The sequence below is a fragment of the Heptranchias perlo genome, chromosome 10 (genome assembly GCF_035084215.1).
Source record: "Heptranchias perlo isolate sHepPer1 chromosome 10, sHepPer1.hap1, whole genome shotgun sequence".
NCBI classification, from domain to species: Eukaryota; Metazoa; Chordata; class Chondrichthyes; order Hexanchiformes; family Hexanchidae; genus Heptranchias; species Heptranchias perlo.
Genome location: NC_090334.1, coordinates 60,075,918 through 60,094,705, shown reverse-complemented (window position 1 = coordinate 60,094,705; position 18,788 = coordinate 60,075,918). Strand labels below are relative to the sequence as shown.

General features: G+C 40.9%; 1 protein-coding gene across 1 annotated transcript in view; it reads right to left on the bottom strand.

The window, feature by feature from the left end:
* mnat1 (MNAT1 component of CDK activating kinase) overlaps nt 1-18,788 on the bottom strand; it is a 149,725-nt gene that overhangs the window by 59,705 nt on the left and 71,232 nt on the right. The window contains exon 7 of the mRNA XM_067991906.1: nt 16,503-16,624. Within this exon, the coding sequence (XP_067848007.1) occupies nt 16,503-16,624 (122 nt within the window). The remainder of the gene's footprint in view (nt 1-16,502; nt 16,625-18,788) is intronic.

Below are 18,788 nucleotides of genomic sequence, written 5' to 3'. Positions count from 1 at the left end.
GGTGGGACCCTATCAGGGACAATAAGGTTAACTTGTGTGTAGAAGCAGAGGATGTGGGTAGGGTTTTAAATGAATATTTTGTCTCCGTATTCACAAAGGAAAGGGATGATCCAGACGTAGTAGTTAAAGAGGTGTGAAATATTGGATACGGTAAACATAACGAGAGAGGCAGTACTAGAGGGACTGGAATCCTTGAAATTTGATAAGTCACCAGGGCCGGATGGATTGTTTCCTAGGCTATTGAAGGAAGCCAGGGAGGAAATAGCAGATACTCTGAGGATCATTTTCCAATCCTCACTAGATACAGGGGAGGTAGCGGAGGACTGGAAGATTGCAAACATAGTACCATTGTTTAAAAAGGGTACGAGGGAAAGACCGAACAATTACAGGCCGGTCAGTCTTACCTCGGTGATGGGCAAACAATTAGAATCAATACTGAGAGATAGGATAAACTGTCACTTGGAAAGGCCTGGTTTAATCAAGGATAGTCAGCATGGATTTGTTCAGGGAAGGTCATGCCTTACAAATCTGATTAAATTCTTTGAGGAAGTGACAAGAAGGATTGATGAGGGTCGTGCAGTGGATGTTATCTACATGGATTTTAGTAAGGCATTTGACAAGGTCCCACTTGGCAGACTGGTCAGAAAGGTAAAAGCCAATGGGATACAGGGAAATGTGGCGAATTGGATCCAAAATTGGCTCAGTAACAGGAAACAAAGGGTAAAAGTCGATGGATGTCTTTATGAATGGAAATCCATTTCCAGTGGTGTGCCACAGGGCTCAGTGTTGGATCCCTTGCTGTTTGTGGTATATATTAATGATTTGGACTTGAATGTAGGAGGCATGATTGGCAAATTTGCAGACGACATAATAATTGGCCATGTAGTTGATAGTGAAGAGGATAGCTGTAGATTCCAAGAAGTATCAATGGGCGGAAAAGTGGCAAATGGAGTTCAACCGGAGAAGTGTGAAGTAATGCACTTAGGGAGGGCTAACAGTAAAAGAGAATACGCAGTAAACAGGAACATATTGAGAGGGGTAGAGGAAGTGAGAGACCTTGGAGTGCATGTGCACAGGTCCTTGAAGGTGGCAGTACAGGTAGATAAGGTTGTGAAGAAGGCATATGGAATGCTCTCCGTTATTAACCGAGGTATAGAATACAAAAGCAGGGATGTAATGATTGAACTGTATAAAACACTGGTAAGGCCACAGCTGGAGTATTGTGCACAGTTCTGGTCACATTACAGGAAGAACGTAATTGCTCTGGAGAGAGTGCAGAGAAGATTTACAAGAATGTTGCCAGGGCTTGAAAATTGCGGCTACAAGGAGAGATTGGATAGGCTGGGGTTGTTTTCCTTGGAGCAGAGGAGGCTGAGGGGAGACTTGATTGAGGTGTACAAAATTATGAGGGGCCTAGCTAGAGCAGACATAAAGTACCTGTTTCCCCTAGCGGAGAGTTCAAGAATTAGAGGACATAGATTTAAGCTGATTGGCGGAAAGATTAGAGGAGACATGAGGAAAAACTTTTTTACCCAGACGGTGGTGGGTGTATGGAATTCGCTGCCTGAATTGGTGGTAGAGGCAAGGACTCTCAACTCTTTTAAAAAGTACCTGGACCTGCACCTAAAGTGCTGTAAGCTGCAAGGCTACGGACCAGGTGCTGGAAGGTGGGATTAGAATGGGCACCTGGTTGTTCTTTGAGCCGGCGCGGACACAGAAGGGGGCCATTTGGCCGATCGTGCTGTATCTTTTCTATGGTTCTAAGATAATGTTAGGGTTTGATACGGTAGATGTAGAAAAATGTTTCCACTTGTGGGAGTGTCCAAAACTGGAGGTCAATATAAGATAGTCACTAATAAATCCAACAGAGAATTCATGAGAAACTTCTTTGCCCAAAGAGTGGTAAGAATGTGGAATGCGCTACCACGAGAAGTAGTTGAGGCAAATAGCTTAATACATTTAAGGGGAAGCTAGATAAGCACATGAAGAAAGGAATAGAAGGTATCCTGATAGGGTTAGATGAAGTAGGGAGGATAGAGGCTCGTGTGGAGCCTACTCCTTCTCCTATTTCTTATGTTCTTATGAATGGCCTGTTTCTGTGCTGTAGTTTTGAAGTAACTCAGTGTAACTCAATGTAAAGTAACCTATATTTACCTATCTTCCTTTTTCATTATTATCACACCCTATTCCAACACTATGTTAATAATAAGCCTCTGCCTCAACCTCAAAAGTTTCAACATGATTTGTTCATTTCAGACAGTGTCCATCCTTACAGTCTGATGTGATTTTCAATTTGATGCCAACTTCTGCTGAATTATGGATACTTTTCTGCTGTAGACTCTTACCACAATGAAGTCTACAGTTGTCAACCCTCCAGGATTTCTGTCCTGGAGTCTCCAGGAATGTCATGGAGTCTCCAAGAATTAAAGATTAATCTCCCTAAACAACCTGGGAGAAAAATCATATGGACATTAAAAAAATTGTGCATTTCTCATTTTCTTTGAACACTTTTACATCGAGTTACATTGAAATTACAGCACAGAAACAGGTCATTCGGCCCAACTGTCCTATGCCGACATTTACACTCCACGTGAGCCTCCTCCCTCCCTACTGTATCTAACCCTATCAGTATACCCTTCTATTCCTTTCTCCCTCATGTGCTTACCTAGCTTCCCTTAAATGCATCTATGCTATTTGCCTTAACTACTCCTTGTGGCAGCGCGTCCCACATTCTTACCACTCCAGTTTCTCCTGAATTCCCTATTGGATTTATTAGCGACTATTTTATATTTATGACCTCTAGTTTTAGACTCTCCCACAAGTGGAAACATTTTTTCTACATCTACCCTATCAAACCCTTTCATTATCTTAAAGACCTCAATCAGGTCACCCCTCAGACTTTTCTTTTCTAGTGAAAAGAGCCCTCAGCGTATTCATCCTTTCCTGATAAGGATATCCTCTCAGTTCTGGTATCATCCTTGTGAATCTTTTTTGCACCCTCCCCAGTGCCTCTATATCCTTTCTATAATATGGAGACCAGAACTGTGCACAGTACTCCAAGTGTGGTCTCACCAAAGTTCTATACAAGTTTAACATAACTTCTCTGCTTTTCTATTCTATCCCTCTAGAAATGAACCCCAATGCCTGCTTTGCTTTTTTCGTGGCCTTATTAACCTGCGTCGCTACTTTTAGTGATTTGTGTATCTGTACTCCTCGATCCCTTTGCTCCTCTATCCCATTTTGCCTATTATCCAAGCAGTATGTGGCCTCCTTATTCTTCCTACCAAAATGCACCACCTCGCACTTACCTATATTGAAATTCTTTTGCCAATTATACACCCATTCTGCAAGTTTATTAACATCCTCTTGCATTTTGATGCATTCTTCCTTTGTATCAACTACACACCCCAATTTGGTGTTGTCCACAAATTTTGAAATTGTACTTCAGATTCCCTAATCCAAATTGTTAATATAAATTGTGAACAATAGTGGTCCCAGCACTGATCTCTGTGGAACACCACTTCGCACCTTTTGCCAATACGAGTAGCTACCCTTAACCCCTACTCTCTTCTGTTTTGTAGTCAACTTGCTATCCATTCTGCTACCCGTCCCGACTCCACATGTTCTGATCTTAGATACGAGTCTACAATGTGGTACCTTATTGAAACCCTTTTGAAAATCCAAATATATCACATCTACTGCATTACTCGTGTCTACTCTTTCTGTTACTTCTTCAAAGAATTCAATAAGGTTGGTCAGGCATGACTTTCCCTTCTGAAATCCATGCTGCCTATTCTTTATTATATCTTTGTTTTCTAGATGTTTTTCTATTACATCTTTGAGTAAAGATTCCATTATCTTTCCTACCACCGATGTTAAGCTAACTGGTCTATAGTTCCTTGGACTTGTTCTATCTCCCTTTTCAAATATAGGAATATTTGCTGTTCTCCAGTCCTCTGGCACTATTCCCTTTTCTAATGAATTTTTATATATGTAATAGTGCCTCTGCTATCTCCTCCCTAACTTCTTTTAATATTCGCGGATGCAATCCATCCTGACCAGGGGTTTTATCCTCTCTAAGTTTGATTAGTTTATCAATTATCTCCCCCCTTTCTATCTTAAATGTTTCTATATATTTTTTGATCTCTTCTTCTAACGTCATGCCCACCTTGTTAGTCTTCCCGGTAAATAGTGAGGCAAAGTAATTATTCAATATTTCTGCCATTTCACTGTCATTACCCATGAGTTTATCTTGTGCATCCCTTATTGGCCCTATCCTTACTCTGAATTTTCTTTTGTTATTTATGCGTCTGTAGAATACTTTATTTCTTTTTATATTCCTCGATAATTTAATTTTGTAGTTCCTCTTTGCTTTCTTAATTGTTTTTTTTAATTCTTTCCTAACCACTTCGTATTCCCTTTTGTCATACTCTCCTTAATTGTCTATGTAGAGTATGCCTTTTTCTTTCGTTTCAATTTTACCTTTATCTCTTTATTCATCCATGGTGTTTCATTATTGGCTAGTTTGTTCTTGCTTTTCAGAGGAATATACATCTCCTGATCACCATTTTAAATATTTCCCACTGCTGTTCTCTTCCATAGTTCCATTCTCATCCGCTTAAAATTAGCTTTTTTCCAATCTATTATTTTGGTCTTCGTCTTACTTATGTCTTTCTCAATCATTATTTTAAACCTTATGTTATGATCGCTATTGCCTAGATGTTCCCCTACACTTACTTCCCTTATCTGCTCTGGTTCATTTCCCATTACTAGATCCAGCAGTGATTGCTCTCTTGTTGGGCTTCTCAGATACAAGAGAGGAGTCTTGTACATATTGTAAAAACTCCATTCCATTTTCCCCTTTCCCTACCTCTTCTTGCCAGTTTATTTGGGGGTAGTTGAAATCTCCCGTGATTATTATTCAATGTTTTATACTCATTTCATAGATTTGTTCATATATTTAATCCTCCACTTCCACTATTGCGTGGTCTGTACAATATACCTATTAATCGATCCCTTCTTATCCTTTGTCTCAATCCATATGGATTCGGTTTCTATCTTATTACAAATGTCCCTTTTTTCTTTTGCCATTATGTTATCTCTAAGTGGTACACCTACCCCACTACCCCCCACTTCCTTCCCTATTCTTTCTAAATACATTATTTCCTACAATATTTAACTGCCAGTCCTGTCCTTTTTGTAGTCATGTTTCAGTTATCCCTACCACATCTGGCTCCTCGCTACGAATTATTGCCTCCAGTTCCCCCATTTTGTTTTGGATGCTATGAACATTGCTGTACAGGCAATTTAAATTTGTCTTTAATAATTGTTCCCCTTACTTTATTTTTAACAGTCATTTTGTACTTATGTTCTATAACTGTATTTGTTCCCTGACCGTTTATGTTACCCTTATTCCCTACCTTGGTCTGACCTTTACTCTCATTTCCTATTTCTTTTTTCTTCAAACTTATGTTATCTTCACCAGAACCCTCCCCCCACCTTACTACTTTAAAGTCCTATCAACAGCCCTATTTATCCTTTCCACTAGGACACTAATCCCATTCCGGTTCAGGTGGAGCCCTTCCTAAAGGTACAGCTCCTTCCTGTCCCAGTACTGGTGCCAGTGTCCCATGAAATGGAACCCCTCCTTCCCGCACCAATCTTTCAGCCACACATTCACTTTCCTGATCTGTCTATCCCTATGCCAATTAGCATGCGGCTCATGTAGTTATCCCGAGATTACCACCCGTGAGGTCCTGTTTTTTTAAAAATTTAGTTCCTAACTTCTGATATTCTCTTAGCAGGACCTCCTCCCTTTTCTTCCTTATGTCATTGGTCCCAACATGGACCACGACAACGCGATCTTCCCCCTCCTTTCCAAGTTCCTCTCCAGTTGCTCAGAGATATCCTTTACCCTTGCAACAGGTAGGCAACACAGCCTCCTGGACTCTCAGTCGGACTTGTCTATCCGCTTAATTATTGAATCCCCTATGACAACAACCTTTCTATTCTGCTCCTCCCCACCTTGAACTGTCTCCTGCTCCATGGTGCCATGGTTAGCATTCTGGCTGTGCACCCTGCAGCCTGCATCCTTATCCTCACAGGTAGAAAGTACATTGTCCTTGTCGGATAGGATCAGTGTCTTCAGGACCTCCTTCTCAACCTCTCCTTGGTTCCCCTTGCCCTGCTGACTTACGCGTCGGAGTGTCTCTAACTCGCACTCCAGCCCAAGATCTCCGAGCTAGGGTGAATTAAGGCAGAGACGCTTCCTGCAGACATGGCAATCCAGGATAGTCTCGCTGTCCGCAAAATCCCACATATCTCAGTCACGACACACAGCCTGCACGGCCATTTCTAGTTTTTAATTTATTTGTTAGTATTAATTTAATTCTAGAACTAATAGAAACACTTAAGGTCTAGATTATGTTTAGTAGATGGATTTTAGCTTGATTTTAAATTAATTTTCTTTATTAGTTATAAAAATATTGAAGATAGGAAGAAGGCTGTTTGACTGGGTGGGGGGAGATCATGTGATGAAACCTCCAGGAATACATCCACCCAGAGTTAACAACCCTAATGACGCAATCGGGACTCATTTAATTCAGGAATCCCTCAGCTATTGAATGTGGAGCCTTCAACCCATCATTGTGCTCTGGTTAAAAAAAAAAGGCCCCATAGGCAAAAAGAGAGCAACATTTTAACCCATATACTACCCACTTCCCCTTAAATTATACTTTTGATTGGAGTTTCTTTCAAGACAAATCTACTTCAAGTACATTTAACCAAAGCATTATTTTCCTGTGTAAATATATAATCCCGTGTTTGCCAAAAGCATCTATGCTTAAACTTGGACTTTTTAAAATAAATCTAGATTTATAGAAACTTCAGTTACCTATTTAGATTTAATATTGTAGTCATCTTTGCTCCATGTGATGTTAACATGTTTTTCTTTTATTTAACATGATGCAAGATGTTGGCGCTATTACATATTTGAGAACTTTTTAAAACTTCACTTGCATTACATGGTTCAACAATTTCCTTAATGAAATGTTTGTACTGTAAGCATATTAAACATATTTAAGTATGCAATTCACACAGCATACATAAAATAAAATTTCTCAATGAAGAATCTCTCTCATTTAAATATTTAAGAAGGAGTGGCGCAGTGATGCTAAGCATTGCAAATTGAGCACTCAGTATTATAAGTGAAAGGATGCAGGTCCTATTTTTCATCCTGTGCTCAATCTGAACTGTACCAAGCAGAAGACAAGTCTCTCTTTGCATGACAAAAGGGAGCAAGGGAAATGGACTGGGCCATCCTGCCGGAACTCACCTTGTCCTAGAAATTGGTCATAGGGGGAATCAGTGGAGAGTGGCTGCCTGTCCGCCTTCTTAGTAGCAGAAATCCAAGTTCAGGTTAAATGAAAAATATGGGATAACGTACTCAGACAGAAATAAATCTGAACTATTTGCGGAGGACTCTGCTAAATATATTCCAGCTTATCCATAGGTAAAGTATTATTTCAGCAGCAACTTTCGCAGGATCTTTACTGTTAAATGCAAGTTTTATTTTTCAAAAATGAAACCCACAAAAGGAGTTTACATTACAATTACTACACAAACAGCAAGATAGCATAGCATAATGTGTGTTGCAACTTGAATGAAATTAAGTTTGTGACAGAAACAGGACTTACAGCTATTGGTTTTACATCTTTCACAATGCCCAATCATTAAGGCAGTATGACAAACATATATAGTTCTGCCAGTTTCTCTCCTTTCTTCAACCATGCTTAGCTATGAACAACAAGGAAATTACTAGTAGTTTCAGAATGCTATGGATAAATAAAGAGGTTAGAAACCAACTAAATGAAAAAAACTGAAAGGAGAATGAATACGGGAATATAAGAAAAGAGATCAAGACTGGGATAAGGAAAGCCAAGGGAGTATGCGGAAAAAATGTCCAAAAAACATCATAAGGATCACTCAAGTATTTTAGAAGTACATCAGTAAAAAAAAGAATTGTTAAAAGTGAGGTGAGACACCTATCAGAAGAGGACGGTCAATTTGTAGATGATCATCGAAAAATGACGAAGGTATATAATAAGTATTTATCAGAGAAGGACATTAGAAAAGAGGTGAATCTTGAAATGATGAAGAGCAGGATTATGATGGATAAAAAGAAAATTGTAGATAAGTTAGTTAGGCTAAAGGGAGACGAAGCCCCGGGCCCGATGGGATACATGCAAGGATTCTGTGGAAGATGAGGGAGGGAGTTACCAAGACCCCAGAAATTATATTTCAGGGCTCGATTGAATTTGGATGTGTGTCAGAGGACTGGAGAGTGGCCAATGTAATACCCATTTTAAAAAGGGACACAGAGCTTGTCCGGGTAATTAGAGCCCAATTAGTTTAACATTGGCGGTACGGAATATTTGAGACTATAATTAAGGATGAAATTACCACATATTTAGATAAAGGGAAAATAGATAACTGTAGCCAGCGTGGATTTATAGGGGAACGATCATGCTTGAAACACCTCAGAATTCTTTGAGGAAGTAACAGACATGGTAGATGGGGGAAATGCAGTGGAAGTACTGTACATGAACTTTAGGAAAGCCTTTGACAAGATACCTACCACATGGGAGATTCCAAGTCAAGATTAAGGGGTATGGAATTAGGGGGAGGAAAGCAAATTGGATTCAAAATTGGTTATAAGGGAGAAACAAAGGAGTTATGGGCAGTATGTCAAAGTGTTTTTTTTTAAAATTCGTTCTTGGGATGTGGGCGTCGCTGGCGAGGCCAGCATTTATTGCCCATCCCTAATTGCCCTTGAGAAGGTGGTGGTGAGCCGCCGCCTTGAACCGCTGCAGTCAGTGTGGTGAAGGTTCTCCCACAGTGCTGTTAGGAAGGGAGTTCCAGGATTTTGACCCAGCGACGAAGAAGGAACGGCGATATATTTCCAAGTCAGGATGGTGTGTGACTTGGAAGGGAACATGCAGGTGATGTTATTCCCATGTGCCTGCTGCTCTTGTCCTTCGAGTTGGTAGAGGTCACGGGTTTGGGAGGTGCTGTCAAAGAAGCCTTGCCGAGTTGCTGCAGTGCATCCTGTGGATGGTACACACTGCAGCCACTGTGCGCCGGTGGTGAAGGAAGTGAATGTTTAGGGTGGTGGATGGGGTGCCAATCAAGCGGGCTGCTTTGTCCTGGATGGTGTCAAGCTTCTTGAGTGTTGTTGGAGCTGCACTCATCCAGGCAAGTGGAGAGTATTCCATCACACTCCTGACTTGTGCCTTGTCGATGGTGAAAAGGCTTTGGGGAGTCAGGAGGTGAGTCACTCGCCGCAGAATACCCAGCCTCTGACCTGCTTTTGTAGCCACAGTACTTATATGGCTAGTCCAGTTAAGTTTCTAGTCAATGGTGACCCCCCAGGATGTTGATGGTGGGGGATTCGGCGATGGTGATGCCGTTGAATGTCAAGGGGAGACGGTTAGACTCTCTCTTGTTGGAGACGGTCATTGCCTGGCACTTGTCTGGTGCGAATGTTACTTGCCACTTATCAGCCCAAGCCTGGATGTTGTCCAGGTCTTGCTGCATGGGGGCACGGACTGCTTCATTATCTGAGGGGTTGCAAATGGAACTGAACACTGTGTAATCATCAGCAAACATCCCCATTTCTGACCTTATGATGGAGGAATGGTCATTGATGAAGCAGCTGAAGATGGTTGGCAAATGTATGGAATCTTACAACACCAGGTTATAGTCCAACAGTTTTATTTGAAAATCACAAGCTTTCGGAGGCTTTCTCCTTCGTCAGGTGAGCAAGTGTGGGATTCCATGGAAGGTTACCGCATTTATAGTCAGTGAACAATACCTGGTGATTACAGATAATCTTTCCAAGATGGTTGGGCCTAGGACACTGCCCTGAGGAACTCCTGCAGCAATGTCCTGGGGCTGAGATGATTGGCCTCCAACAACCACTACCATCTTCCTTTGTGCTAGGTATGACTCCAGCCGCTGGAGAGTTTTCCCCGATTCCCATTGACTTCAATTTTACTAGGGCTCCTTGGTGTCACACTCGGTCAAATGCTGACTTGATGTCAAAGGCAGTCACTCTCACCTCACCTCTGGAATTCAGCTCTTTTGTCCATGTTTGGACTAAGGCTGTAATGAGGTCTGGAGCAGAGTGGTCCTGGCGGAACCCAAACTGAGCATCGGTGAGCAGGTTATTGGTGAGTAAGTGCCGCTTGATAGCACTGTCGTCGACACCTTCCATCACTTTGCTGATGATTGAGAGTAGACTGATGGGGCGGTAATTGGCCGGATTGGATTTGTCCTGCTTTTTGTGGACAGGACATAACTGGGCAATTTTGGAATGGTTGGAAATAGGTAGTCATGTTCCCACAGGGTTGAATTTGGGGGTCACTTCTGTTCACTGTGTATATCAATGATTTGGCGTCGAGGGAGTGCTGTCGAAATTTGCAGATTATACCAAAATAGGAGGTAGTAGTAATTATTTAGAAGAAAAAGAAAGCCACAAAGGGATATTGATAACATGCGCGAATGGACTAAATAGTGGCAGATGGAATTCATTATCAATAACTGTGAATGATTTATTTTTTACCAAAATGTCAGCAGTAATTATACTCTGAATGGAAGTAGGCTTGATGCTGTGGAAGAGCACAGCAATTGAGACAGGTTCAAAGGACATTATAGGCAGCACCTTAAGTTGATAAGGCCGTAAAAAAATTGAATGAAACTTTTGTTTTATTACAAGTAGCATAGATTATAAAAGTCAAGAGGTGATGATAAGCCTATATAAAACCTCAATAAAAACCTGAATACTCTGTGCAATATTGGCCTCCACACTGTAGGAAGGATATTGAGGCTTTAGAAAGAGTACAACACAGAATCACTAGGCTGCTGCCTGCTTTGAGGAAATACAAATACGAAGAAAGACTCTTATTGATTGGAGCTCTTTTCATTAGAACAATGCAGATTATGAGGTGATAAGACAGAAGTGTTTAAAATTATGAAAGGATGGGAAAGGGTAGATAGAAACAGACTGTTTCCAGTAGTTGAGAGGTCTAGAATGGGGAGCCATAGATACTAGATAAAACTTAGATATAGAACTGAGGGTAGGAGAAGAGTTGTTAGGCTGTAAAATTCACTTCTTGGGTTAGTGATTGACACAGAAACTATGTCAATATTCAACATTAGTTCATACAGGACGATGAAGCAAAAGGGGATGAAGGAATATGATAAATGCGATTAGGACCATTTGCTCCCATGGAGGGTAATCGCTGAGATGGAGTGGTTGTACCAAATAGCCTTTCTCTGTGTTGTAACTTCTATGTATTTACCTGTGAGATAGATATTTTGTTCTCTCTCCCATCCCCCCATCGCCACACAAAAGATGCAAATTTGTCCATTAACTGTTAGCACTTCCCAGTGCTTTTCTCTGGTTCAGCATCGTGTTCCTAACAACTAGCAGTAACTCCAGAAATCCCAGCTCCTGATCAGCCTTTTACAAATATGTTTATGAATAAATTTAAATGTTTTGCTTAGTATTTTCTTGTATGCCTACAGTGTCAAAACCTAAACTCTACCAAAGGGAGCATTTTATATAAAACTGTCTTAATTGTGCATCATAATACTAGATATTGCACAAGTAACTAGCTATCTAGTTAATCTAGATCATAAAATACCATATATTTTTAAAAATCAAGTGTTAACGGTCTTTAAGCGTAAAAATAAAATTTATAGTTTCCAGCCCACTCATTTCAGAAACCAGCCGTACTTTTAATGTATTTTTAGTATAAATTAACATTGAATAACTAGTTATGAAACAATTGGTATACAATATTTATTCTAGGGTACCCAGATAGTACACAAGCTCGATAAACCAGTTGATTTTTACCTGTCCTTCCTTTTCGTATGTTCAGAGCACTCCTCATTCGTTTGCATCAGGATCTTTCACTTAAAATTTCTCCCTCCAAAAGAGGTACATAGAAATTGCTAAAAACAGCCACCAGCAGCAAAAGGAAATGCTCCCTTCTCCTCATTTTGCCCAGTCTGCAGTGGCGCTGTGTCACTGTAGAACCCCACTTTGCTCGCTTCTTTTCATGTGCTCTGTATGTATTGGCAACCACGCTGAATTCAACACTGTATAAAATATTAAAGCAAGGAGCTGAGTTTTGCCATGCCAGGTCAGTCCTATGTGAGGACACATGAAAACTTCAACTAGGAGGTAATTGGGATTTCCGTGTAACTGAGTTCTTCAGCAATGATAGTGGCACCCGTAGACATAACCTCTACACAAAAGTTTTGAGAGCATTCATCACGTTCCAGATATAATACTTTGTTCAAAACATCAACAAATCACAATTGATCAAAGAAAATGTTTACAAAAAGAGAAAGAACTCCAATCATTTTTCTGACCTTGAGATAACCTGTCTGCTGCCCAAAGAGAACAGCCAAGCAGCTGCTAATATAGAGAAACTTCCAACAATAATTAGCCTCTAACTGACCTCAGGATCTATTTAGACCACTTCCTCACAGGATGTGCCTTAAATGAGCAGACCGGCTACAAAAGAAGACAGGAAAATTGAATGAAAACCAAACAAAATAGGGAGTAGAGTCAGATAAATTGTTAGTAGTTTTCTTAAATCTAAGCTATGGGAAAATAAACTTCCAGTACTCTTCTTCCAACTGCTTTAAAAAATGCATGAAATCTGAATAGTGACTGGCCAATTTGCACCAATTTTGCATTTTTTAAAATTTATTATATATCAGTACTGAGTCATATTAGCAGTCATTCAAAATCAAAGCTCCACCTAGCACACTGTGTAACTTATCAATCAACAATGCAGCATAATAGACTTGTTAGCAAAATTGAAGCCCAGGGCATTAAAGGGGCAGTGGCAGCATGGATATAAAATACCACACTTTAAGAAGGATAGCAAGGCCTTGGTGAGGGTGCAGAGGAGATTTACCAGAATAATACCAGGGATAAGGGACTTCAGTTATGTGGAGAGATTAGAGAAGGTGTAATGGTTCTTCTTAGAACAGAGATTTATTAGGAGGTGTTCAAAATTATATGGGGTTTTGATAGAGTAAACAATGTCAGTATTAAATAAGATACTACATATCATCCTAGCTCAGCTCTTATTTTGGCTTTGTGATAATTCTTGGGATTAAAATAGAGGGTAACATAAAGCACAAGAACTCCCCTTGTTTTTGGTCTAGGTAGGCTGTCCAGTGACAAAACAATGCATTTGCAGCTGGAGGAGTTCAGCTTTCCCTCCTCCCCCACCCACCCACTGGTGAGCAAAGTAGTATATCTCCAGGAATATCATATTTCAACAACAGCTTGCATTGATATAGCACTCATGTGCTTAAGATATTCCAGAGTGCTTTATAATGGCGGAAGGATGGACATTCAAGTAAAAGGAAAGGGGATAGAAATAGAGATACTTGGATAGATCAGAAAGCATTGTTTAAGAGAAGGGCTTTGAGGAGGTTTTTGAAAGCAGGGAGAAAAGTAGCAGGATGGAGGGAACCAGAGAAAGACAATTCCAGATGGCAAGAACACAGTGGCTGAAAAAGCAACCACCAATGTTCGAGCAAAAGGAGCAAGAGATGAAAACAAACTTGGTATTACATGAACAGAGTATAAGCAGGAATGGAAATTAGATCACTCTTTTGTGGTTGAGACCACAGAGTGATTTGAAAATGAGGATAAGAATTTTGAAATCGATACATTGTTGTCAAAGGTAAAAACGTGAGCTTGAAACATGATTGGGATGGGGGGGGGGGGGTGGAAAAACAGGAGTATGAGACCTAATGCACATAAGGACACGAGCTTTGATATTTTGGATGAGTTGGACATTGGGAGGTGAATGCAGGGAAGACAGATAGGAAGGCACTGGAGAAGCCAAGCCTTGAGATGCAGCAGGCATGCTAATGGTATTGGCATTTCTAGACTATCCTTATTTAATTCGGAGGGTTACAATATGCTCAACTTAAGCAAGTATCCTATATCAGCTAAGTACCAGGCTGTTTTATTTTTGCATCAACGCTTGATGTGTCACTGTGCTTTTACGTCTCCTGTTTTCACTTGTTCTCTTAGTTTGCTCCCCAACCAGTGGATCTGAAATAAACTTTGGCTATGATTGTTTGGCCAGACATGAAACGTACCCATGATTTCTGCATATCGGAAATCTTACTCAAGGATATCAGAGCCATGACCGTCTGGAACCAGACATCAGTAACGGAATGCTTTAATGGTTCCTTACTATGCTGAGCTGGCTAAAGACAAACTGCCTGGAGGATAGTCTTTTTACTTTTTTCTCAAGCATGTGGTCTTAGCTTATACAATGTTGAAAAACTGAATTTTCTGCTTAATTGAACGGTACTTCATTTCTTTCTATTGTATTCAATCCTCCTTACTACCTCAAACATAATTCTTTTGGTTCAATGAGTGAGACATTAGAAGTCATGCAATATTTCTTCCTCTGGACTCATCCAGTGGACCTACAAACAGCACTGAAATACACCTAGGTTTTCTGAGTACCAATTCACAAGGAATTGGGCTTTTGTGGTAAATATATGGACCTTTTGGGAGCTCTTTACTAGCACAAATTAAGACACACTTGATTCAGATGCACAAACACTGACCTATAAGATCAAGATTTCTCAAATTTATTTATCACTGTCCTTGTGTTTTGATCAATATAATTTCTGTAGGTTCCTGATCATATCTGCCTCAATGATGTATAACCATGTAAAAATGTTTTCAAGGGTCTTTCACATTCTACCATAAAATAAATCAAGCTAAGCCAACTTATCATACAAATAGGATGGCAAGGTTGATGAGAAAGATTTGGGTCGGACAGCAATAAAACATCATTAGCAGCAAGCATGACATTTTTCCGCAATAATCAGGTTTGACTTTAGTTACAGGGACTTTACTTATGGAAATTTGGAGTGGGTAGGTTACTATAATACTGTAGTGTAGGAAAAATAACACTTTTGAGGAAACATCAATAAAATTATCTCCAGACCTCCTAAGCAAATACAACTTACCTGAGAGTACTTCACCTCAATTCCCATTCTGTAAGGTTTAAAAAACACAAATTTTCTCTCAGACAAACATTATTGTGCAACATGTTCCATAAGATATCATCTATGTCCCTGCAAAATAATATGCAATAACTATGCTGTCTGTCAAGTAATCAATAAAAAAAACCTGCTAATCCAGTCTTTGAAGCAAGGAACTGATGTAATTTGGTTCTGTACTGACATCTATATCAGCAAGTTTTGCACACAGGACTCTGGATCTTGGCTTTGACTCAATAGTGATAAAGTCGACGTTCTCTAAGGCAGCATAGCCAAGGGTAACAGCATACAAATTAATTTCCAAGACTCTCAACATGCATCTGTTTTTCAGTTACGAGCAACTCTTTTCCTCCCTTCCCCACACCCAAAATACATGTTCTTTTTAAATCCCAATTTCTCCTTTGCAGATGTCCCCAAATATCCTCCTTCATGCTGGCAGTTAAGTCTCAGTTATGAATAGGCGTCAGCAAGGTCACTGTATGGTCAGATGACAGGAAGCACAACTCAAGTACAGAAAGTCACATTAGTATCTAGTTTCTCCCTTTCCAGGATGGGGTCCTTGCTTCCATGCAATGCTCCACCTAGCGGCAAACAGAGCTATCCAAATAAAGTTAATGCGTCAGTCACAGGACTTAACTGTCATATTTCATGGAGGGGAGGTAGAAAGAAAGACAGGTATTAAAAGTAACAGTTAATTAATTGAATTACCACACAATTAGCATAATTATACAACTGAAATCAATTGAGTAGATATTAAAAACAAAGTAAACTGCATGAAAGTCACTTTACTATCAGAGTACTAATAGAAATACTGACTTAATTCCCTGAATATCCTTTCATATGTTAATTATGCTCATATACTCAAGCTCAGAAGTATAGCCAGGTATGCAAATCTTTACGTCCTGGGGTGACAAATCAGCAAGATTGGAATGAAACAGCTGATTGTTGATCCAAGGGATCTAACTAGGAAATTATTACAACTCTGCTCCTTGATGATCTTCTCACTGATGATCCCAGATGCAGCTCGTAACCTACACTACTGGAGCCAGCCTTGTGTTGCAGGCTACAAGTGGGAATTCCTGGCCTTGTGATAGATCAGGAATTCGTGCCTGCAGCACCAAGTCCGTTCCCAGAGCAATGCAGCAGTACTTAACAGGTGCGGCAACGGGGACCAGCTCTGAAAATCAGTGTTTTGTGGGGAGGAGGGGGGTTTGCAGGAAGCTTTGTAGGAAAACATGTCATATGATTTCTATGGAAAAACTTAAAAGGGGAAATCTCTGTGGATGAAATAGATATAGTGCATTTGAGAGTTATTGTAAGCTCATAATCCTTTCAGCAAGAACTGGGCAGGGCAGTCACCATGTGGATGTAAATTCATTACTTACCCTAGTCTACCAAGGAGCTCATATTCTGGAACTTTAGGTCCATATGTCTCTATCCGCAGCGGCTGGTAGACATACAGTGCCTCTTCTACCTTTGGCATTGGCTGCAAAGATATCTGCTGACCCTGTTTACAAAATACATTGCCTATTAAAAGGGTTATTTCTGATATACACAGAAAATCCAAACTTAGTGCATTTAATAGAGAACTAAAGGCATGCAGCACCAATATCAATGCACCGCCATTATCACCACTGAATAGTACAGCTGCAGATTACTTCATGGGAGTCTGACAAGCCAAAGTTCAAATATTAATTTTAACCCATTTACTTTAAATGTACAGAATCACAGAAATTACAGCACAAAAGGAGACCATTCAGCCCACCGCACCTACGCTGGTGCTAGGTCGTCAACTGGAACTAACTACTCCAATCCCATTTCCCTATTTTCCCCCCTTTTTTAAAAAATATACATCCATTTCAAATAACTATCTAATTCCATTTTATGATGTTATAGTCTTTGCTCAATAGCCACTTGTGGTAAAGCATTCCAGGCTGTAATAGCCTGCTGTGAAAATATTCTTCTAACTTCCCCCTTTGTTCTTTGAATAACAATCTTGTGTATGCGCACACTTGTTATCAGTTCACCAACCAATGGAAACAATCTTTCACTATTTAACCTTTCAGAAATTCAAAAACTTCTGTTAAATCTATCGTAAGCTTCTCTGTTCTACTGAAATAAAAACACTTATCTTTATTAATGTTATCATTAGTGTTATCATTCATTAGTGTTATCATTTTGATATCAGATAATGTATTCTAAGCATATCTCATGTAAGTGTATAGAATTCTAAATACATCCCAATTTCTATAAAAGTCAATGCCAACAAAGCCACAATATAAATTTGACTCAGAGCTGTTGAATAAATAAAACTTTGGACAAATCAGTTTAAAAAAGGCAGAAAACAAATGTTTAAGTCTTTATTTGATGGTAGCTTGTTTTGTCCACTAACAAAATTGTCCTGCAATACTTTTAACATATAGGGCCCGATGTTACCAGGGCTGCGGGTTCTCGGCAGGGGGGCTATCGGGCGCGTGGGTAACGCGCCCGGTGAAATTAGTCAGCCACCCGCGCGATCGTAGCCCAACTGGATCCACTTACCTTGTCCTCCGGGTTCCCCACTGCTGATCTGCGCGTCGGGCGGGCTGCGCATGCGCAGTAAGATCTGTCAGCTGGAGGAGCTCTATTTAAAGGGGCAGTCCTCCACTGACAGATGCTGCAACAAATCGCAAAAATTACAGCATGGAGCAGCCCAGGGGGAAGGCTGCTCCCAGTTTAATGATGCCTCACTCCAGGTATCAATACACGGGGTGAGGAGGAGGGGGAGGACAGAGATCTTCCCCCCCGGCAGGCGGGAGGAAGCGGCCTGCCTCTGCCACCAGGAAGGCCTGGCTCGAGGTGGCAGAGGAGGTCACCTGCATCACCAACATATCGTCCACCTGCATACAATGCAGGAGGCGCTCCAATGACCTCAGTAGGTCCGCCGAAGTGAGTACACTTACTCTTTCCCCTACACTCCGTCTGCCACAGCGCCGCCCCCACCCCACATCTCCTTCTGCACTGCCAACACTACTCTGTCACATCACCCCTCATACCCACTCAAACCTCATCCTCATCTTACCTGCACTTACTCACCTCGCCAGTACTCATCCCGCCACTACCACTCAACCCAATCCTCATACAATCTCATGACTCTGTCTCATACTCACCCTCTCATGCATCTCTTTCACGGTCAGCCTCACTCAACCTGCCACTACCTGTGCTGCAGCCACAGGGCATGCATCACATATGTGCAGTAGGCAGCGTAAGGCAAACGTGTCGTGAGCATGAAGGGGATGCACAAGGGTGTTTGAGGGTTTGTCATGGTTGTTACTTATATTGAATTTCTGACCAACTCACATCACATATTATATTGGCACCACTACTGCCATGTCTTCGCGAATCTTGTCTGGTTTGTGCAATAATACCCTTTCCTGAGGATCACAATGAAGACCCACAACTGATGCCACCCATTGTGTCACTGCAGAGTGGGTGTAGGTGTATTTGCAGGGCTCTTTTGTGCAGACGGCTGAGAGACGTCGGCGATGTCCCCGGTTACACCCTGGAAGGATGCGGAGGAGAAGTTGTTGAGGGCAGTGGTGACTTTGACAGCGACAGGCAAGAAGATGCTGCTCGGGCCAGCCTGGAGCAGCTTGGCATGAAGGAGGCTGCAGATGTCCACGACTACATGT